This window comes from Semicossyphus pulcher, unplaced genomic scaffold (genome assembly GCF_022749685.1).
Source record: "Semicossyphus pulcher isolate SPU_LCO1_2020_fin unplaced genomic scaffold, fSemPul1.0.p SCAF_21, whole genome shotgun sequence".
Taxonomy (NCBI): domain Eukaryota; kingdom Metazoa; phylum Chordata; class Actinopteri; order Labriformes; family Labridae; genus Semicossyphus; species Semicossyphus pulcher.
Window position 1 is genome coordinate 2579631 of NW_027211695.1, and position 21147 is coordinate 2600777.

A 21147-nucleotide genomic window follows, 5' to 3' on the forward strand; every position below is an offset into this window, starting at 1 on the left:
AGCATGCCGATGTTAGCAACCCACTGGATGGGCTACTGGCTATGCTGGTCATTAGCTTCCGAGGCTAGCCACTAGCATGCCGATGTTAGCAACCCACTGGATGGGCTACTGGCTATGCTGGTCATTAGCTTCCGAGGCTAGCCACTAGCATGCCAATGTTAGCAACCCACTGGATGGGCTACTAGCTTGGCTGGACAGTGGCTTTTTCCAGGGGAGAATCGCTCCTTTCAGGACGATGGTTTCAGTACCTAGCATGTGAGACTGTAGGCTACTACTTACCAGAAGCACAAAGACCTGTACTAGTTGTAAACATGGATTTGTACATGTTTTTGAAAGCAAAAAAATTGATAAAATACAAACAACAAATCAGATAAAAGCGACACACATACAAGTTATGGGAGTGATTTATTCCAGGATGCAGGTTGAGTGCACAATGCTCCCTGATGAGGACACACAATTGTTTTAATAGCAAAATCAACGGATCAAACGTACCAGCAGAAAGAGGAAAAGAATACAAATCAAAGCGTGGTCAAAAGTACTTGATCGGTGCCATCAGCTGTGAAACTCCTTCGCTATTATATCGGAATAATCAGAATTCCCACTTTCGTTGATACAATGACGACACATCACTAGAAAACTAAGAACAAGTCGACCATGAGCAGAATATGTACAAAAGATGAAATCAGAGCGAGTGTGGTCTGTTCGTATCAAATATAAGACGGACTGAGGGGCGTGATGGTGGCATTTGTGGGCCTTTTCATTTAAAGGCCGTTTAATCTGCAGGTTTGTTCCGCTCTGCTCACATCATTAGTGCAATCAAACAAACAAAACAACGTCAGCAAAAGGCAACAGAAACAAGAACCAGTGTTTACACGTATTAAGAAAATGACAAGTGTATCAAAAATATCCATATACATAGTTGTCACTGTGTCGTTGTGAGAATCTTTATAAGATGATGAATTATTTTCAGTTAACGATGAGGACCGTAAAATTATCTTACACATGAGATCACACTGAAAGTATAGAAAATGGGTACATGTGAAGCAGGCAATGGCGTGGAGGAAACTGTAAACAATGAGAAGTCTCCGTGACGGTTCACCCCAAAATAAAACCACTGTGTATTTTGGTAGTAGTGTAAAACACTCACACACATGTCAAAGGGAATATGTACAAAGTGGAGATTGTTCATATTTACACATTTACATACAACAAACCAAACCTTTAAGGAGACATGATTCCACCGCGGGCTACGCCTAATATAGGCTGATACAGTAAAATATATCAACTACACCTTCCCTCCATGACAGCGACCTTTGTCTCCGGGGGGGCGAGTCTGTCCGACCCGGGAAGTGAGGGGAGGAGGAAAAAGGGGGGAGGAAGGGCTTTTTGTCGTTAGAAATAAATAAACTCAACAGGTAATGTCACCGAGCAGATAAACACCTGCTGTGTTAGGCACCATGGGACGGACTAAAAGGTGGTGCTGAGTTCAAACACCACTCAAACTACAAGGACGTGAACGTAGCTAAATGAATGAGTTTATTCCAAAGATCTCTCCACTTACCTGTGAGTGGGAAAAGTGCAACAACGCCCTCTTGGGTTTGTCATACGCAAATTCACAAGGGTTTATCAGATCCTACATTCCACAGAGAGAATATTATTGCCTGTGAAGAGAGTCATTGTGGGAAACAGAGAGAATTAAACCAAAGGAGGGAAGAGTAAAAATGTCATAAAGCGGACGTTTTCCCCCGACTCTGCGTGAAGGATCAGAAGGTGAAAAGCTGTTATAATGTGATACTCTATTGTTCCGGGTTGCAAGTCATACAAACATTGTCACCGTTCTACCACCTCCAGATTGATCAACAATTATCTGAGTCGTGAATATAAGCTGTGAACTTCAAACTGGAGATACACGTTTTAAAAAGGTTAGACCAAAGCACACACAAAAAGTTTTACCCCGGATTAAAGGGCCAGTTCGTCGATTGAAAACCTCCAGGGAGCTCGCTAAACTACACTTCCTCAATCCAGGACGCCGCCTCGATGTCATGTCTCGTTCAAAATCGTCAGGTTTGAAATGTAGACTGCAGACCTGAAGACTAGGGCTATATTTCAAAGTACATAAAAATGCACGGCACGCGGACGGAAGCCAGAGTGCAGCCAGCCACTAGTTAAACCGGAAACTCCCGACATGTTCACTCTACACCATGTTATCAGTTGATTATCAATCAGGAAAATAAAACATTTGTTGTGTATATCCTTGCAACCTGAAACACAGCAGTGCAACATTAGAACATCATTAGAGCTTCCCACCATGAGCACAAAGTCAGAGGAAAATGGCTGCTGTGTAAAACTGCTGAATTTGACTTCACTACCTTTGTGCACGCTACCCTCAGTGCTTGGAGTTCCTCTGACCACCCTCAGTGGCTGCGGCCTCCTGGTAACGGACGGTTCAACCCTCTCTGACTGTGAATATTACTGAAACCAGTGCAGTGAGTCATGCTTGCTGATTTTAAGTGTCCACAAGTGACAGAGAAAGTACACAGAGTCTTTTTCTTTAAAAAACAGAGGTGAGTGTCCTTGGTGTGACTCCATCAAGATCTCCACCCTCACAGAGTGTCCGTGCTTGTCTCCAGGGCTGCTGTGCAAAGTGTAGAGGGGACAGTTGAAGAATACAAGAGGTAAAGCAGAGTGCCTCCCGTTCCAGGAAGAGATTGAGTGAGGGAAAAGAAAGGTTGGAGGAGAGAGAGAAAGTGCTCTCTCCAAAAAAGAAATTCCACCAAAGCTGGAGGTGAAGGGTTGAGGAGGCCATGGAGCGGAGGTGAAGTGTCCGAAGAAGAAGAAGAGGAGAAGAAAACAGGGAGAGGAGAAAAAAAGGAGGAAGGCAGAGTGGAGTCCCTGTGCTCGTAAGCCGGCTAGGCTAAGCTAGCTTGTTAGCGTTGCCATGGCAGCCATCAGCTGGTCAGGTAACTGTGCAGTTCTCTGGAGTTGATGCTCAGGACCACGCCTGAGTGGTTGCCTGGAAGAGGAGAGAAGAGAAACAAGACAAGGAAATGAGTAATGCTAGAAAAAAAAGTCTGTATCGCACAATGTATATCTATTCTGAGTGAAAGGATCCCTACAGGTGTAAGCTGTGTCCCAATTCAGGGGCTGCAGCCTTCGAAGGAGGCGGTCTACGGAGGATGAGTCCTTCACAGCCTGTGTAGACGCACTGAAATGAGGCGGTCTGGTCTACAGAAGATTTCCTTTTTGCGTCACCAGCTGGTCCCGCCCTTCCCCTTGCGGCACCAACAGGTAGCTAGCTGGCTAACTCGCTAGCAGAACTAACGTCACGTAACTTAATTATTTTAAAGATAACTTGTTTCAAGGGCCCTTTCGTTTTTTTAAACACGTGTGGCGCCAGCTATTCGATTGGGTTGAAATCAAAAACTTTTACATGTAATGTGTATTCCTCGGCCGTTTAAGAGTCCGCGGTCTAGTTTGAATCGGGGCGCAATAATTCTCAGGATACGTTGGGCTGCGAAGGATGCACCCGATGGATCCCTCGCGACCCGGGAAAAGAAGGACGCATTTGTCGGCCACATCTTGAGGAGCCTTCGACGCATCGCTGTGGCGTAATCAGCCTTCAAATACGTCCTTCGAAGGATGCAGCCCCTGAATTGGGACATAGCTAAATCCCTGTCCCATTTTGTACCTGTAATTGTACCCTGTAATTATACCTTGCAGAACACAGGTGTTGCTGATCTACCATTGCCTTGATTGGTTAGTTTTCTGGCACATCTAGACCCCAAAATAGGGTCCAGCTTTGTAAGTACCACAATCAAAGCCCTTTATACTTTATAAAAAGACTTCACATGTTTTCTGTTCATCCCTCAGCAGTAAGGCTTGTAATACCATGATACAGCATATATTTACGACATGATGTGAGTGGCTTGGACATGCAGGTGATGACCACAAAGTGCCATTAGATCAACCTTGGAAGCAAAAGTTAAGATTTAAAAAGGGTTTTAATCAATGAAAGTGATAAAGATAAAATAGGGGAAGTCCTTCAGTACCTTGGTGTGTGTTAGCTGCTGGTGTTAGTGGCTTGGGTTTTAGTAGCAGTGGTTAGTGGTAGTCCTTATAAGGGAACGGAAGGCGGGGCTACCTCCTGCGTTACCTAGAGTCTGCGAGTCCAGGTCGTCGTCGATGAACTCCTCGCCCTGGATGATGTGCTGCGTGTCCTCGCTGTGATTGACAGGGCTGGTCATCTCCTGCTCCTTCTCGTTGTGCATCTGGGCGTAGACGTTGCGGCTGCCCGGAAGCTTCCTGAAAAACAGCGGGGGATAGGCATCCTCAGTCCTAAGCCAAGGACTGTGGGATTTGTAGTTTTCGTAAGATGGGGGCTGTAGTTTTGCACTGCATGTTTTAATTCAAGTGACTTTTTTGTGGATGTTTGTGTTCGGGACACGAGGAGGTGCTGCTGGTGTGATAATAATGTGAAAAAAAGGCATGCAGTTACACAAGTTATCACATACATCCACAGTGAATATCATGCACACTGCTGGGGTTGTGGAGGAGGATGGGATAGGAAGAGGCTATATCATTGCCGAAGCCAGCTGCTGATCTAGCAATGATAAGCCAGCGCTGGTATCTAAGAGGCTGGCGGTGGTAAACGAGAAGACGCCTATTCATTCGACCAGGGCGGCAAGTCATGCGTCTAACATAGCAACCCACTGGATCGGCTACTGGCTATGCTGGTCATTAGCTTCTGAGGCTAGCAACTAGCAGGGCCGAAGCTAGCAATCCAGTAGGTCGCAAGCTTCAGCGTGTTAGTCACTAGCCTCAGAAGCTAATGACCGGTCTAGCAGCCGATCCAGTGGGTTGCTAGCTTAGGCGTGCTAGTCGCTAACATTGGAAGCTGATAACCAGCCAAGCCAGTAGGCGAACCAGTGGGTTGCTATGTTAGACACATGACTTGCCGCCCTGGTTGAATGAATAGGCGTCCTCTCGTTTACCACCGCCGGCTTCTTAGTTACCAGCGCTGGCTTTTCATTGGCCAGATCACTAGCTGACTTCGGCAAGGATATAGCCATTTACCCTGCGCCTGAGTACTTTACAGCTATGTCTGCTTCAACCACATTAAATGTTATCTTTCATGCTGATGAAAAGAGTTTTGTCCAAGTGTCTAGTTTGCTCCTGTAGATTAAAGTAGTATCAGAGGTGTCAGCTGAGAGGCAGGGGCGGTTTTGAGACGTCTATTGTCAGTTAAAAGTTATAGATGCATTTCCTCTGAAATAACAAACACTCTTTGTTCTGCCCCTTTTCAATCAACCTCTGTATAACGTGTCCTCTCTGCAGAACACCAAATAAATTGCTCTGAAAGTAATCAAAATGATATCGTTCAGCATCATTAGTCTTGGTGTGTTTTCTGCCATCCAGTTTTGTCTGAATGATTTTTAAAACCAAATACTGATTGTTCTCGTTACTCTTCTTGGTGTGGACGGCTCAAAGTGACAGCTTCTTAATTGAATTCACTTTATCGTGTCATAAACTTTAAAAAATCCATCGTCCTTGTGAGAAAATGTTATCGATATCGCCCTTCCTCTGCGAGACGTTTATTTATTGCTTGATGGATCTTTATCACTCTGTGTCCTCCCAGCTCGCTGCTGATTATCTGAAACTCAGCTGTGCTGCTTTTCAGGACAAAGATTTGAGTACGTTAGGACCGTGTGAAACCCTCCTCCTCCTCTGACTCTCCTCTACCTGCCTCTTCACTTCCTATAAGGGTTGAGCTTCAGAGCTGCTAAAGGCAGCCAGCTCACCTGTGGCAAACTCTTTGGAGAACAATGGAGCAAGCTGGCTGCATGTGGACGCCTCATCACCTGAACAACTGTGTCTTTTTGTGTCTCCTTGGTTTAAAATGTACAAGCAATATATTTAGCAGTTTATGCTTTATGTGTTGTGTTAAAGGTGCTATATGTAACTTTCAAGAAATCATGTTACCTGGCGAAGTTATTTGTCAAGCGAGACAACTGACATACACACTCGGATAGTATTTTGGTTGTCATAACGTTAGCGAGCATGCTAAGGTTAGCCAACTAGCTCTAATATACCTACACTGCATGGATCTGGCATTGTGCTTCGTAACCAAACGGCAAATTATTCAATTACCAGCCAGATCAGCTCCCGGGAGTCTGACAAGCTAACGGTAGCTTGCTTGCTATGGAGGAAGTTGGGGACGTCTCAATTTTTCAGAATCTTACATGGTGCACCTTTAATTTCGTACCTGTAGTTGTAATTAATTTCCTTATTGCTAGATTTATAATGAAATTGTTTAGATGTGATCCTTTATCAGATAAACCAGTTGAACTATATTGGAAAGAATAAACAATTGCTCACTGCCACTTTAAGTATCTCCGTACTCCTACGCCTTATTTAAATAGCAGCCATCTCATATGGGGGGTTACTTGTCTTGTCTTGGTGTCTGTCTTACTACATGCGACAGCTCTTCAACAGGACACGGCTCACCTTTTGAACTTGTAGAGGATGAAGGAGCCGGTGGCGATGAGGCTGATTAGGAAGATGACCGCTCCAGCCCAGACACCTGGACCCCCAGCAGCTCCATGATAGCCTGGGGTGATGATACACATTAAACAATAAAAAAAAAAATTCATCACGTTTGCATAATAAGAAGATAATTTTGGATAAAAAAGGCAAACAAAAAAGGCAGAGAGAGAAAGAAGATCAAAAACTGCAGCAGCCAAGGCGTAGACGGAGCAGAAAGGTGTTCTTGAAGCCCTCCACAGAAATCACACCAATTTCAAACTCAGTAGAGATGATCTACTTTATGGATCAGATCAGCACAGGCAGGTGGAAATCAGAATAGACTTGAATTTGTTAGGACACCAGCAGAGGAAAGCGCACACAGAGCTTTAAAGTGAGGTGCATCTGAACAGAAAGCTGCAGGTGTATGCTTCATGAACGCACCAGTCTCTGCTGCAGCTGTGGAGCCATTAGCATTTACACCTAGCCCTTAAAAATAAACCGATAACATGCAATTATCATTAAAAAACATACTGTTTTAAAGCTGGAGAGTAATGCAGTAAATGGGCAGTACCTGCGTTTGGGTCGGCTAGCATCACCAGCACTTTCAGACCTCCTCGCACCACAAAGCTGACGTTGTTGTCATTGAAGGCCTGCAGGATGGCCGGGATACGCTGAGAAAGGAATAGAAAACGTGATAAACAAACCAAGTTACATGAGAGGCTATTGTCAGACGACTACTGCGTATATATAAAAGCTTACCTTATCAACAAACATGTTCTTCTTGGCTGGTTTGCTGTCCAGCGGGAGGACGTACAGGTCGGCTGTCGTGGGGAGGCCCGGCTTCACCACCGTCACCAGGGACTCCTGAGGGACGCCTGTGATCTGGGGTCACATGATCACGGCTCAGTCACATCTTAAAGTTGCACTTTATTGCATTTTGATTATTATACATTTACTTACCTTGGTGAGTATTTTGGTGACCACCTGGCCGATGTCCTCTCTCCACTCGGGGATGTTTGGGTTGAAGCCGTCCAGGTTCCTGCTGAAGCTCAGAGGGATCACCTGGAAGTTATCTGGGGTCAGATGGAAGAGGGTAGTAGTTAGAGATCAGGGTAGGAGGGAACATGTGAGACAATAACAACCATTTACCTCTAATTAAACCAACCAAAGTGGAGCCAAGTCATAATTTAGACATAAAATAAAACTGTTACACTTCTGCACCGTCTCAGGCAGTGACAACACTGTGACTCTCTAAAGAAACAAGAGCTTGTAGTTCATAAATAAAACAAGCTCGTCTGCTATAAAAAGAAGTCTGACATCAGTCCTCCTGCAACACACTTTCAACTCCAACAGATGAGATCAGACGATATTTTAAGGCAACAGGAAAAATGTCAACCAGCCTGTTCGTCTCTGTTGCGACTGAATGACTCATAAACTAAGAATAGCTGTTTGAAGGCTCTCTTTTTAAAGTCTGACTTAATTCTGAGTCTGGCAAACAAAGACGTCACAACAGAGCAAACTTCATCTGCTGACGAACACAGCGAAGAGGCTGAAAGCTCTGAAAGAAGCCAGCAGGTGAATTAAAGCCCGAAGCTAACCGTCATGTTAAGAACAGTGGTGACGTGGTAATTATTTGAGGCAGCACAGTTATAATGTCACTGCAAAGATGTGAATAGACCAGAATGCATGGAATTTGCAATTTGAATGATCACAAGTCTGCATTTACATTTTATAAGGTCCTGCAAATCCAAATGTTTGGCTTGCGTTTTAGCTGAGTCTTGTGGGCGGGACCTAGGCTGAAAGACGTAAGACACGTCTCTAATTGGTCAGTCTAGATCGGAGTGACAGCTTGGCAACATTCACTGTTCAACCCATAGATTGTATAAGAAGATGGCCGACATGACAGCTCCCTAAAATTGAAGCCAAACCCTCTCTGTCGCCCCCTGCTGACTGGCTGCAGTATAGCTCAAATACAAAAATGTCAAATACATTTTTTTGACGTGTTTTTTATAGTTAGTTTTTATCATGCTGATGCAAGATGGCAGCGCCTATCACAGGGGCTATTTTGGCATCACTTTCGTACAATGGGAGCAGATGGAGGCGCGTCGTCCATCTGTATATACACTCATTGGTTCAACCAGATTGTGGTTGACGTCACACTTCCAAGCCGCTACAACGTCTCCTATTAACTATACGCCACAGTGCTGTTTTTCTGGTCGTTTTAACGTCGTTTAACAACCTGTATCCATTCCGGTCCGTTTGATAAGACAAGCCACTCCTGACTTTTCTTTGTTATAACAGACTTAACAGTCACTATCAACGGAAGCAGCACCGGACAACTTTTGTAACCTGGCGACAGTAAGCCCCGTTGAAAAGCGCTTTGGGGCATTGCCAGCGCAAAAAACGCTGTTAGTGGACACAGGCCCTTAAACCTATTGAGGGTTAAATACAGAAAAATGTACTAAAATACACATTTTGGGTAAAAGAATTTGCTGCATTTTTGGTCTGAAGACTTAGAGCTTTACATATCTGCCATCCCATCTAAAAATTGCACAAAATATAACGAGAATATTAACATTGATCATTAAAACACAAAATAACCAAAACAATGTTAAAAATACAGAAAATTTGCTGCTGCATCGACCAAAGTCCCCACTGAGGTTCTTTAAAGTATCCGTTACCGTAGACTCGGACAGTCCTGGTATCCTGCACCATGGACCGGCCGTTAGAAGCCTGGACGGTGACAGAAACGTCTCCCGTCTCGGGGAAACGAGTCAGGAGGCTGTTCTTCAGAGTCAGCTTCGGCTGCAGGAGGAACACAAGAGGTCGGCTGTTAGTACGGTCGACTACACAGGGAGTAGGACAACTCATGACAAGTCTTTAAATGTACTGTTGTGGCTCATTCCATTACTCTTTTAGTGTTGTTTTCTGCCACACAAAGCTTGGAAACTCAACTGTACTGCAGCCATTAAACATCAAACAAAACACTGACACAGTTAGAGACTAGCTGGTGAACCTAGAGGAGTGTTTAGCAGCTAAAGAGCTGTGTGTGTTTGACCCCTCAGGAGTTTCTAAACAAAGCTAAAAGAGCAGTGGCCTAAAAAACCTGCCAGCATCCGGCGGCAGCATGCAGTTACTTCATCAAACACCTTTAAAAGGTTTAGATCTATATTTTGATGTTAGTACCTTTAATTCAGTAGGGTGCGTTTTACCTGCAGGTTGTCTCCTATCCACCAGTAGAAGACGGTCGTGTTGGCCTCAGTGGGAAGAACTATGGCCGTCAGATTGACCTGACTGTTTCTCCCAGCGATGGGAACCACTTCCAGGTGAACTTCCTGTAGAGGGGCTGCAAGGGAAGGACACATGATGTTGAAGCTCACAGATTATTTAAACTGACTGCTAAAAAGGTAAAAGAATTAAGTGAGAAATCTCTGCAAGAGCTCCAAAAACAGAGAGTCTTAAAAAAAGGACGAGCTCCCAAAAGAGACTTCATTATCATCAAAAAGGAAACATCTCTTTGAGCTTTAAGGCTGCACAAAGACAGAGCCGTCTTATCAAAGTAAGAGACGAGATAAAATATAGAAGATCCTCAAATCCCCAGTGACTGAAACACAATAGATCTGTCTCGTGTGATAGAATTGAAGTGTCACACACAGTCGGTAGCAGGGAAGTATTTTTACCCGGGAAATAAAAAACGAAAGGTTACCTTAAAAATGAGACTCAGAGCCGTCTCCTGATCAGCAGGAGGCGGCGTTTGAAAGAGCTAGACATATCAGGGAACCGACTGCAAAAAACATGTTTTCATCTTTTTTATTTCTTCAAGGGGTTAAAAAAAAAATAGGTCAAAGGAGTGTGCAGGTCACACACGTGTTCTGTCTGGACGGAGTACGAGAGTCTCGCCCTACTTGAGACTTAAATTCCTGAAGACTCGACTTTGAAGGAAAAAACTGAGAAGACTTTACTCAGGTACAAATACTTATTGATCAATAAAACATTTTGCCAAACTGTCATGAAAAATTATTATAAACTAAGAGGAATGGAGGCCCCCATAAGCAGAAGCAGACCTCAATATATTGTTTTATTTTAAGCTAATGTTTAGCTATGACTCCCTATAACTTTCATTATCTAACATGTTTTAGCCCATTGCTAGCAAAACTAAATGATCCCACTTTTTCATTTTGTTTGAAGCGCGTCAGGATATTGCTCGTGTATCGTGGGCATGATCCAAACACTGGATCTCCTAAAGGCACGACAGGAAGGCCCCACAAAATCCCGTGCAGAAAACAAGGGGTGGTAAAATAAAGGCTGTGCCGGTATCATCGGTGGTGGTAGTGAAGGCCAGACAGGATCGCAAGCGGAGACCAGTTGACTGTCTTTCACAATTTTTAATTTGTGTCCGACATTCCTCTGAAAAATCAGATTCCCCCCCTCTAAACTTTGAGGAAATTTGCTGTCAGACTTGCAGATTCCATATGCACACTGTTTCGGCATTTCTCCTTGTTCTGAAAGCTTCACAGGCGTCCCGCACCTAGTTACGGTTGCTAAGGTAGGATTGGACAGTGGCTGTTCAAGGGAGGGGCTTAGCGAAGGATATGTTTGTCCTTCTCTTTGTGTATCACTTTTCTTCCCTGGAGCCGAATGTTTCTGATGAAGAAATCTTTAATTTATGTGGTATGTGGTTGAGTCTTTTTTGCTAAAAGTTTTTTGAAAGACTGTAACATACTTTACAACACCATTAAAACTGAGGCTTAAAGGGTTTTGCTGGTCTGCTTCTGCCTCAGTCGGCTAGTTTGTTTGTGTAACATTGTGTTAAATAAGTAGGATCTGAACTAACAATTTAAAACGCAAAAGTCCCATAATAACAAAAAAAAGATACGAAAGAACTCCAGTCTGATCATTAGTGACTGACCTGTGACCTGGATGTACATGGTGGCCTCGTCGTGCCCCGCCATGTTCTCAGCCATCACCGTGACCTTGTAAACCCCTGGATGCTCGTAGCGATGCTGGATGGGCTCATCCGTCACTGTCAGGTTCTGGTAGATGGCCCGGACCCCGTCGCCCAGGTCCACCTGGTACTTGGTGCTGCTCGTGTCCCCCTGTTGGGAATCAATGAAGACTTTAAGCAAATCAAACGAAAGGAAGGAACGAAAGACCTGACAAGAAAACAACTTTGATCCGACCTGCTCCTGGTGGACAATGAAGGTGATGTCATCACCGGGCGCCACAGCCAACATCTGCCCTTTAATGCCGACCTGCAGTCCTTTAGGGGGCAGCAGGGGGCAGTTGTGCTGTTTGGAGCTCTGCTGCTTGTTTAGCCCACCTTCACACGTGTTGGATATCACCTTCCTGTAGCTGAAACACAGCAGAGGACAGCGCAAGTGCATGAGTATGGAGACTTAAACCCAGCCTTTAAAGGGTTAATTCAACATTTTGCACATAGATGCATCTTTGTTGGTGACAGGAGGCAGTTAGCTTAGACGAAGGGGGAAACAGTGTGTTGGTGCGCATGCACAGACCCGGTGCTGGACTCGTAGCTTTGTCCTAGGTGGCAGTCTTCAGGTGGTGAATCTGGATCATGCCAGAAGTCAGCGAAGCAACGTTTGCCCTCTATTTGGGACCGTTCGAAACCATAGTCACTACACACACAAAGCACAGACACACAGACATGATAAGGCATTTGTATATATATTAAGTCATAGTGTATTAAAGTCTGTTTAGCGCTTCTACAGTCCCACCAGTTGAAGTCTTTCTCAGTGCATTGGCAGGGTTTGGAGGTCAGAGTCGAGGTGTAGCTTTTCCCTTTGATGCAGAACGACGTGTCCTTCCTTTTCCTGAAACTCCGCTCCTGGCCCATAATGCACTTCTCTCCCTGAGGGTCACATGAAAAAAGTAAGAATCCAGTTTCAACTGTGAGCACACAAGTATGATAATAATAATGTGTGTGTGTGCATTACCTGCAGGTCTGTGAGCTGCCAGGAGTCGTAGTCGGCCTCAGTACACTGACGGGGGAAAGACTGCCTGAAGTCCACTTTGACCAGCTCCCAGTCTGACCTGTAGCTGATGTGGCCGAACACACTGCGAACACACATCAAAAACATATAGCTTAGCGTAGCTTAGCATAAAGCCTTGTGTCCCAACTGCATATTTGCATACTCTTTCTTCTTCTCACACAGCTACAGTTCCCTCTTCCCTCCACTAGATGGTGGTGTTGCACAAAACATACACTACAGTCGACCATTCCTGAAGTCAGCTGTCTGACTGATGTGACACAAGTCAGCAGCTCTGACGCTTGTAACTCTGCTGATGGCGGCTTTTGTCACCTCATTGGCGAGCAAGGTGAGCATGAGTAATGTCCTCAGTGTTGTTTTTCTGCTGCTGAATTAAACATTCGCTGCTGCTCCACCCTCTCATCCTTTTACCGCTTTCCATCTGGGGGTCTGTCTGCTTACCTCCAGTCTGTTTGTTTCTCTGCTCCACCTTAAATATCTTTGGCAAGACCTCTTTTCAGGCATGTTTCTTTAAGACTGAGGTAACTCAGTCTGTGAGGACATCAGGACTAGATCGACACACAGTTTGTCCTTGTGTCCTGTTTACTTTAAGGCACTGATCAGGTGCAGTTAGCAGAGGGCAGATTGTCCATGTTTAAATCTGTTTTCAGTCTCTCTGCACAACAGAAGTCTTTTAGCATAATGAATAAATACATTAATACAAGACAAAGCCTCAAAAAACAGCGACATTTCTACAGTATATCATATTTTCTGTTACATCTGAATTACATTCACTTATCCAGACATGTTGCACGAGTCACGGACAAACACTTGATGTAAGAATAAAAATGGCTGCCTTGGAATGAATTTGAACATTACTTGTAATCCCTTGAAGAAGTTGGTGTAGTTGTGCACTTTAGCCTCTTGTGGTGGAAATCGGTACTACAACAACAAACACTTGAAAAATTACAAATTAAATCAGACCAATAAATCCCCATTTTTTCCAAAATTGACTCTCTGGGCTTCCTTACTTTTATTAACAGTGGCTGTTGTATTCAGATTATCTGCTTATCTAATTCAGAACAGCTGTTTGGGATAAAAATGTGACAACTATCTGGTATGACGCCCTATGTTTCTGGGAGACGTGTTGGAGTAGAAGTTTTAGAAACTCAAACGTTCGCCAATAATCATCCCAAAGCAGTTTTTACCGACACACCTACGAACGTTCGTACTGGACAAACAAACCAAACGGCTTACATCTCTAGCTCCGTCCACCGGTCAGTTAAGAACTGAAGAAGTCTTAATGAGAAGTGAAACAGTTTATATAGCTCTTGACAGAAACAATACACTTTGAGGCGTAGTGTAATGCCATTCCTCGTGCTCCGTATTTAACCCTTCGGATGACGTGGTGTCTATCGACTATCTAGCATGTAAGGACCTCACTACCGCCAATAGTCCTAATCTAAGAAATACATCGTAAGCAATCGTACCAACAGTTCAGTGAGACAGATAGTCTCAAGTGTGCGGAGAGACGGGAACATGCGTTACGAGAAGTCATGTGAGGTTGGAGCCACTCAGCGGACGCTCTGACGAATATCTCTTTACTCTACAGCCTGAATAAGGAAAATTCTACCACACTGGTTGTGTATTCGCACCAAACCTGCTTGACTAAGTGAAGAAAAAGAGTCCGACTCTCACAGCTGGAAATCTCACTAAATCTCTGGCGGTCAAACAGAGACTTTAGAGTAAACAAACATGGGGGACGACGGGCGGGAAGAATTGTGGATGAAGTGGTGGAGACGGCGTGAACATGGGCTGTACGTGTTACTTAAGGCTTCACGTTTGCTTTTGTTGCCGTGGCTGAGGTTGGCTATCGTTTGGTTCCACGTGACGATCCACAGAGCATGTGCTCGGCTGTCCTCGTGGGTTCGTAAATATTGTCTGAACATATTTAATATTTATGATTTGACATTGGTGTGGCTTTGACGTTCTCCCGAGCAGAACGGGGGAATCATTTTGGAGAGATCATCTTTAAAACCATCAAACAATCAGGACTTCTAATGTTGAGAACCATTTCAACTAAAACAATCAAAAGTGAATGTTTCTTGTTATTATTGTAAACGGATCATTTAAACGCTCCACATCTCAGTCCAATGGCTTCCAAATGACAAACAGTGTTATGCTGAGTCACTGCTCGTCTCGCACGCAGCACAATTATCCCCGTTGGATTCAGCATGACGTGTAAAAATCAACTCTTTTGCTGTGTTTGTGCTTTAATTCCTCTGCAGCCTCTGTGTTAATTTGGCAGTGTTTGCTAGGACTGAACAGCCACTCCACGGCTTTAAGAGCTCTATTAGTGGACAAACAATCGTCCAATCAGCAAAGTGAAAAGATAACAACATTCATTAGCAGTGGAAAATGTGTTCCTTTGGTTTTTCATTAAAATGCAGAGCTGAGAAGGTGTTTGCGAGTCATTTCTGGGAGAGTGTTGGAGCTGAGGGAGATGAGATGGAGGCGTGATGGTGCAGGGCACAAAGAATGAGCAGCATGTGCAGTAAAAGCCCTTTGAGAGTCTGTCCAGCCTCTGATATTTGACCAGCTGTCATTAGTATGAGTGGTGGACCATCCCCGCTCCCCCACCTGTCCTTGGTGCTAAGTCACTGCTCAAAGACTTCATTATGGGATGGCAGGCTGCACCGTCAAAAATCGAAACTCAGTGGCAAGGAAATAGACCCTGGCTAATCTGTCAGACATGAACTGCCCTCAACACTCCTCCTTGGCTGCCGACCCTATCTCACCGGAGCCAGATGGGCCACGTATATACCTTGTGTGTGTGTCAAACCAGAGAGTGTGTGCCTGACACATGGCTGATAATGGCGAGAGCGTGAGTTTTGAAGCCTCCACTGCCTGTCTATGTGTGCGTTTGTGTGTGTGTGTGTGTTGGCGTGTGTCTGTGTGTGTGTTTGACCATCTCTTTGCCCTTCTCAGCGGATTACAGCTGGAAGCCGGCCTTATCTCTGGGCCAGAGCTGGAGTCTGAGATGATGTGACAAGTCTCACTCCAGCTAACTTACTGATGGAGAGATTGGGAAAGAGACAGAGCGAGAGACTGTATTTCTTCAAAGATAAGAACTCTTGAAGCCTCTATCAAGTGTGAGGCTGCTGGTCGCTGACATTTATGAATTTTAACTATTTTCACGCCAAAAGATTGGAAGGATTAAGATTTGAGCTTCACCAGGAAGAGAGAAAGTGACAGAAACGTTTTATTTTTAAATTCAAGATCATCAAAACATGTCATCATAGCAAGTAATCAGTTAGAGTACTCGGATAACTGTTTCTGTTTCTCTCCTCCTTCTTGGCAGGTAGCTGCGCACCAGCAGAAGGTAAACACAGCTGTGTCAGTGCGCATGTGTAGCTAGCTAACTCAGCTAGCGAGCTGTCAGAGAGGACAGCGTTTACTTTGTGGAAATATTCACATTATTCTGAATGTTTGGGTGAAAGGGACGAGAACAACATGACGGTGAAATGTAAGCTGTGTCTGGAGGAGAAGTGCTCGTCAGCTGTGAAGAGCTCGAAGCACCTGCAGCTGAACACATCTCCACAACAATGGTGGGACTAAGAGCCTGTGTTGTATTGTTGTCATGGAAACAGCTGTGCCTAAAACTGCATGCCTCCGCCCAGTTCACCGTCAGACTGTTCGCATAATAAAGTGCGGTAAAGGTTACACAGCGTCTGTCATTCCTGTTAGCAGGCTGCAGAGTTACAGATTATGGCCCGTAAATGAGGCGATGCAACGACGGTAGAGTCAATACATTCAAAGGTAGGTACAGTAGGCTACACGCCGTCCTGACAATATAACACACGAGTAACGAGTCTCAAAGAGGGTTTAATTTTTGGTAATGCAAAAGTAATCTAATGTGTTACTTTTCTCAGAAGGTAACTTTTAAAAGTAACGTTACCCAACACTGCATATGTTATGCTATTTTGGAAAAAGGTACAATTTAGACTTGCGCGATCCCACGTGGGGGAGGGGCCGCACTGCACTGTCAATCCAAAGTTGTAGAAAACATGGCTGCTCTCGGATCGGTTTTTCAGCCTTATATGTACGAACCAAAAACACCAGGAGGTATCGGAAAGGTACGTTGAAATCTTGACAACGACTTGACTGCAAGCTCGTGTAAGAAGGCAGCCTGAGGTGAATGATGGTGAATGTTGATTGGTCGATTTCAGCGAAAGCAAAGTTCTACGTAGAAACCTGCAGCTGTTCTGAACGGCCCGTTTCAGAGGTGACCTTTTTAAAAATATGATTTGCCCAAAAATGTGAAACCCATATAAAATATGACAATATCCATTCAAAAGATACGGCCACTTCAAACCTGCAAACTTATAATATCCAGCAGAGGATTATATTTAAGTCTTTGAGAAAATGAGCCTTGCTTTGCTTGATTTATTACCTCAGTAAACATTCTCTAATGATTTATGATCCCAATCACCAATTCAACTCTTCCTCAACACAGCATGATGATTACTTTGTAAATGATGGTCCCTGTCAGACTGAAGTAGACGATAAAGGAAAAATTGCTACCAAGGATAAACCAGGATGTAGACGTGTGTCCAGCCTCTCGGCCAAATGTTGTCGCCTCAGTATTTATATCGCCCCATATTTTCATGGGTTTCACATTTTTAGGAATTTATTGTTCTTAGTGAAAAAGTGAAACTGCATAATTCCGTGTTTTTCCAGAATCACATTTTTAAAAATGTCGCGTCCGAAACGGGCCGTTCAGAACAGCTGCAGATTTTTCTACGTAGAACTTTGCTTCCGCTGAAATCAATCAACCGTCATTCACCATCAATCACCTCAGGCTGCCTTCCTGCACTAGTTTGCAGTCAAGTCGTTTTTAAGATTTCAACTTGCCACGTGGGATCGAACACGTGGGGGAGGGGCTCAGCGGTTAAAATTAGCATTCTAGCTTTAAAGTTAAAGTAATGTCAAATCAATCACTTCAGTTGTTTTGATATTTCACTCAGGATTATGAGGATTTCACTGACTGACAGATCAATCGATCAAAAGCAAGAGCCAAGCTATCACTGATCTATATCATAATATATCTGATCAATTTGGCAGCCTCCGTCCCACAGAAACTGCCTGAAACTGACAAGCTAGTATTAATTAGCATTAGTATGAATCTCTACCAAAGCCTGCCGGAGCCAGACAAAGATCCCAGCTGACAGACAAACAAAGAAAGCGAGAACAACCAAGTGCAAGACGTAAAATGTCAGACGGACAGGGAGGGAGAGCAGAGGGCAGGTACAGACGGTGAAGAGAGAGGACGGCTTTGCAGGAAATCAGGAGAGAGGGCAGCTGCTACTAGCGCCCCAAAAATTGTGCGCTCCGCTCCAACAGATCGAGAGGGAATTGTTGTGATGGGAGAGAAACTGGAGCTCGCTTGGATGCGGTGTACGAGCAGTCAGGGCTGCCCTGTCTGACCCTCTCAGACAACTTATTAGAACCAAGCAGAGAGCGGGAAGTGTGAAGGAAAGGTGAAAGGTGTAGGAAAAAACAGTGTTTAATTTATGCTTCCAAAGAGCTTTCTCAATTTAATATATTGTAATTTACACTCTGTAGGGCTTAAGGCTTCAGACCACTTATGATGAATTCAAATGTACCTATAGGCTATAACAGTCTCATTTATTATTCCAACAGCAGCTCTGAAATTGAACATTTCTCCAGTTTAAAAATTTATTAATTTACTCACGTCATCACCAGGGTCTCATCTCCAGGCTCACTCAGGAGACCATCGACGAACACCGAGGTGCTGGTGAAGTTGTGAACAGTCCACGTGCGTCCTTCATCAATACTAAACCTGTAAGGAGAAGCAAACAGTTCAAAATCATTAATACTAAAACAAAATGGATTAGAGCCTCCTCAGATGGACCTGTCATGTCTTTGCTCTAGAATAAGTCATGCATCAAATTCACAGCCACAGTTAGAGCAGCTATATGTAACTTTCAGAAAATCCTCATTCCTAGTGACACGGTCGGTTGTTGAGTGAACTGCGGTCAAGTAGACAACTAACATCACCATTTTGGTTGTCATAACGTTAGCGACCATGCTAAAGTTAGCCAACTAGCTCTAACATAACTACACTGCAGGGATCTGGCATCGTATTTCGTAACCAAACGGCAAATTACTCAATTACCAGCCAGATCATAACTTGCAAATCATCTGCGATAGTAAACAAGCTAATGTTTGCTTCTCGACTACGGTCAGGACGCTGAAGCAGCAAAGGCTAACAAATGATGCTAGCAGTAATAGTCATTCCAGTTGGCAAATATCAAAAGTGATTGTAAAAAAGATTTAGCTGTAATGTCAATAGGGAGAGACATTTTTTTTTTGCCAAGTCATGGAGCTAGCATTAGCGATTTTAGCTTGCTAGCTACAGCTGGTAAATCTGCTAGCAACAGTAGCTATTCCAATCAACAGAACTGAAGATTTTTTGATGTAGCAACAGTAACTAAAGCTAGTTGGGCTTCGTGGCTCAATGAAAGGAGGCTCCAACATTTCATGTTTGTTGTACTCTGTGGGACAAAACACACCAGAGAATAAAATAACAGAAGATGAGAGGGAAATGGGCAATTTTGCACTTTAACCAAATGTACTACAAGTAAATGTCCACCTGTAAAAAGTTTCAAATTATATAATTTTTTGTGCTTTTTAACGTCACTTGAAATGGAATCATTTCTCCAGAGTGTTTGGTGTTTGGGTTTATTTCTTTGAGACTGACAAAATGAGCCATCTGCTCTGCTTTATTCTCTGTGCTGATGACTCCTGCAGTCAACAGCGGTAGCAACGCTGAGCAAATGTGACTGTGTGATGGAGAGGGATCAATGTGGAATTGAGCAGTGTGTTGTCTGCGCTGCAGGCTGTGTGGGATAATGATGTGCTAACAAGGACTACAATGTGATAATCAGCAGGTAAACAAACAGCTACATGAAAACAGAATGGATAGAGCGAAGACTGTGCTGTGATAAAAAGCGTCAGTATGCTTCAAACAGAAAGTGCTCGTCAGATTGTGTAACCACGTCTGAAACCTGCTTTCCAAAGACGGAATCAGGAGGGTGCTGGTTCTGACAATTATAAAACTTTCACAGATTGTATGAGGCAGCTGGTGAGGTGTGAAACAAGATAGGGCTTGGCCTTTTCTCAAGCTCTCTTTATTCTTTCTTACACAATTTCTCCTTTGACTTTTTCACTTGTATAACTGAGTGCATGGACAAGCTGGGTTTTAAGAGACTAATCAATGGTTTGCCTTCCTCGGCCGACAAACACCGACTCGTTATCACCTTTTGTCTGTCTACTTTTATTGTCTGTTGTGAAGCACTTTGTTACCTGTATTGAAAAGTGCTTTACAAATAAAATTATTATTTTCCATCCATCTGTCCATCCATTATCTTCCGCTTAACCGGGTCGCGGTGCAGCAAGCTAAGCAAGGTGACCCAGGCCTCCCTCTCCCCAGCAACGTTTTCCAGCTCCTCCTGGAGGATCCTGAGGCGTTCCCAGGCCAGACAGGATAAATAATCCCTCCAGCGAGCTCTGGGTCTGCCCCGGGGTCCCCTCCCAGTTGGACGTGCCTGGAAAACCTCCATTAGGAGGCACTCAGGAGGCATCCTAATCAGCCCCAACCACTAATTATTTTATAGATGCTCAAGGTTGTGTGTGTCTTTGGTTCCATGTTGGAAAAAACAGTTGCCTACATATAAGTGCAGTAGTTTCTCTTTTCTAACATTTCAAGTTATATTCGACTGTTATCAATGACTAACAATTATCAGGATAACACCCAGAGCCCCGAAATATTGTCTCCTTGCCCCCAGAGGTGTCGTCGTTGGTTATCAACATGTAACGGCTACTTTGGTTTGGTTGGAAACAAGATATGATTTGGGATAAAAGACTAAATGTGATTGGGATGTCAGACTAAAACAACGGAGGTCTTGGGTAAATGGTAAATGGACTGCACATGTCAAGTTCACCCATTCACACACATTCATACACTGATGGCAGAGGCCGCTACGTCAAGTGCCCGACTGTCAGCCATCACATTTGCACACCGATGGCTATGCCAGCTGGGAACAATTTTGGGGTTCAGTGTCTTGCCCAAGGACACTTTGACATGTAGACTGAGGGAGCTGGGGATCAAACCGCCGACCTTCCGATTGAAAGACGATCGACTCTACCGCTGAGCCACAGCCGCCCCACAGCTTTAGGTGAAAGTCCTGCTTTGTTTGACCTTTCAATTACCCAAGATGCTTCCCCGAAGAAGTCTTTTTACTACGTCACATGACTTCTGACATTGCTGGAAAGTGTGAGCAGTTGCTCTGAAAGCCTGCTGAGTTTCATGCTCAGTGTACTTTGTGCATCTGTGTGAGATGCCGACTGAATCAGGAATGAGGACAAGCTGGTCTGATAGTGTCGATAAGTTATCGTAATCGTTAACAGACACAAAGTTCTTGGAGAGAGAGCGGTGTCGGTCAGCGTAGATATTAACAGTTTGTCCTTTGATTAGATCAGACCAACAACCTCCATTTTTGGAGGCTTTCTGAGGCCTTAAGTCTCTTTCTCACTGATGATTTAAATTCCATTA

At 44.1% G+C, this 21147-nt stretch overlaps 1 protein-coding gene across 1 annotated transcript in view; it reads right to left on the reverse strand.

The window, feature by feature from the left end:
- Window positions 1-388: 388 nt before the first annotated feature.
- sorcs2 (sortilin-related VPS10 domain containing receptor 2) overlaps window positions 389-21147 on the reverse strand; it is a 353714-nt gene continuing 332955 nt past the window's right edge. Inside the window, exons 14-27 of the mRNA XM_069672327.1 lie at window positions 18265-18372; window positions 12477-12597; window positions 12258-12391; window positions 12039-12158; window positions 11703-11874; window positions 11432-11618; window positions 9735-9868; window positions 9204-9327; window positions 7483-7595; window positions 7282-7404; window positions 7094-7193; window positions 6505-6607; window positions 4154-4302; window positions 389-3013 (exon numbers count right to left, since the gene is read on the reverse strand). Of these exons, the coding sequence (XP_069528428.1) occupies window positions 2949-3013; window positions 4154-4302; window positions 6505-6607; window positions 7094-7193; window positions 7282-7404; window positions 7483-7595; window positions 9204-9327; window positions 9735-9868; window positions 11432-11618; window positions 11703-11874; window positions 12039-12158; window positions 12258-12391; window positions 12477-12597; window positions 18265-18372 (1753 nt within the window). The 3' untranslated portion in view covers window positions 389-2948. The remainder of the gene's footprint in view (window positions 3014-4153; window positions 4303-6504; window positions 6608-7093; window positions 7194-7281; window positions 7405-7482; window positions 7596-9203; window positions 9328-9734; window positions 9869-11431; window positions 11619-11702; window positions 11875-12038; window positions 12159-12257; window positions 12392-12476; window positions 12598-18264; window positions 18373-21147) is intronic.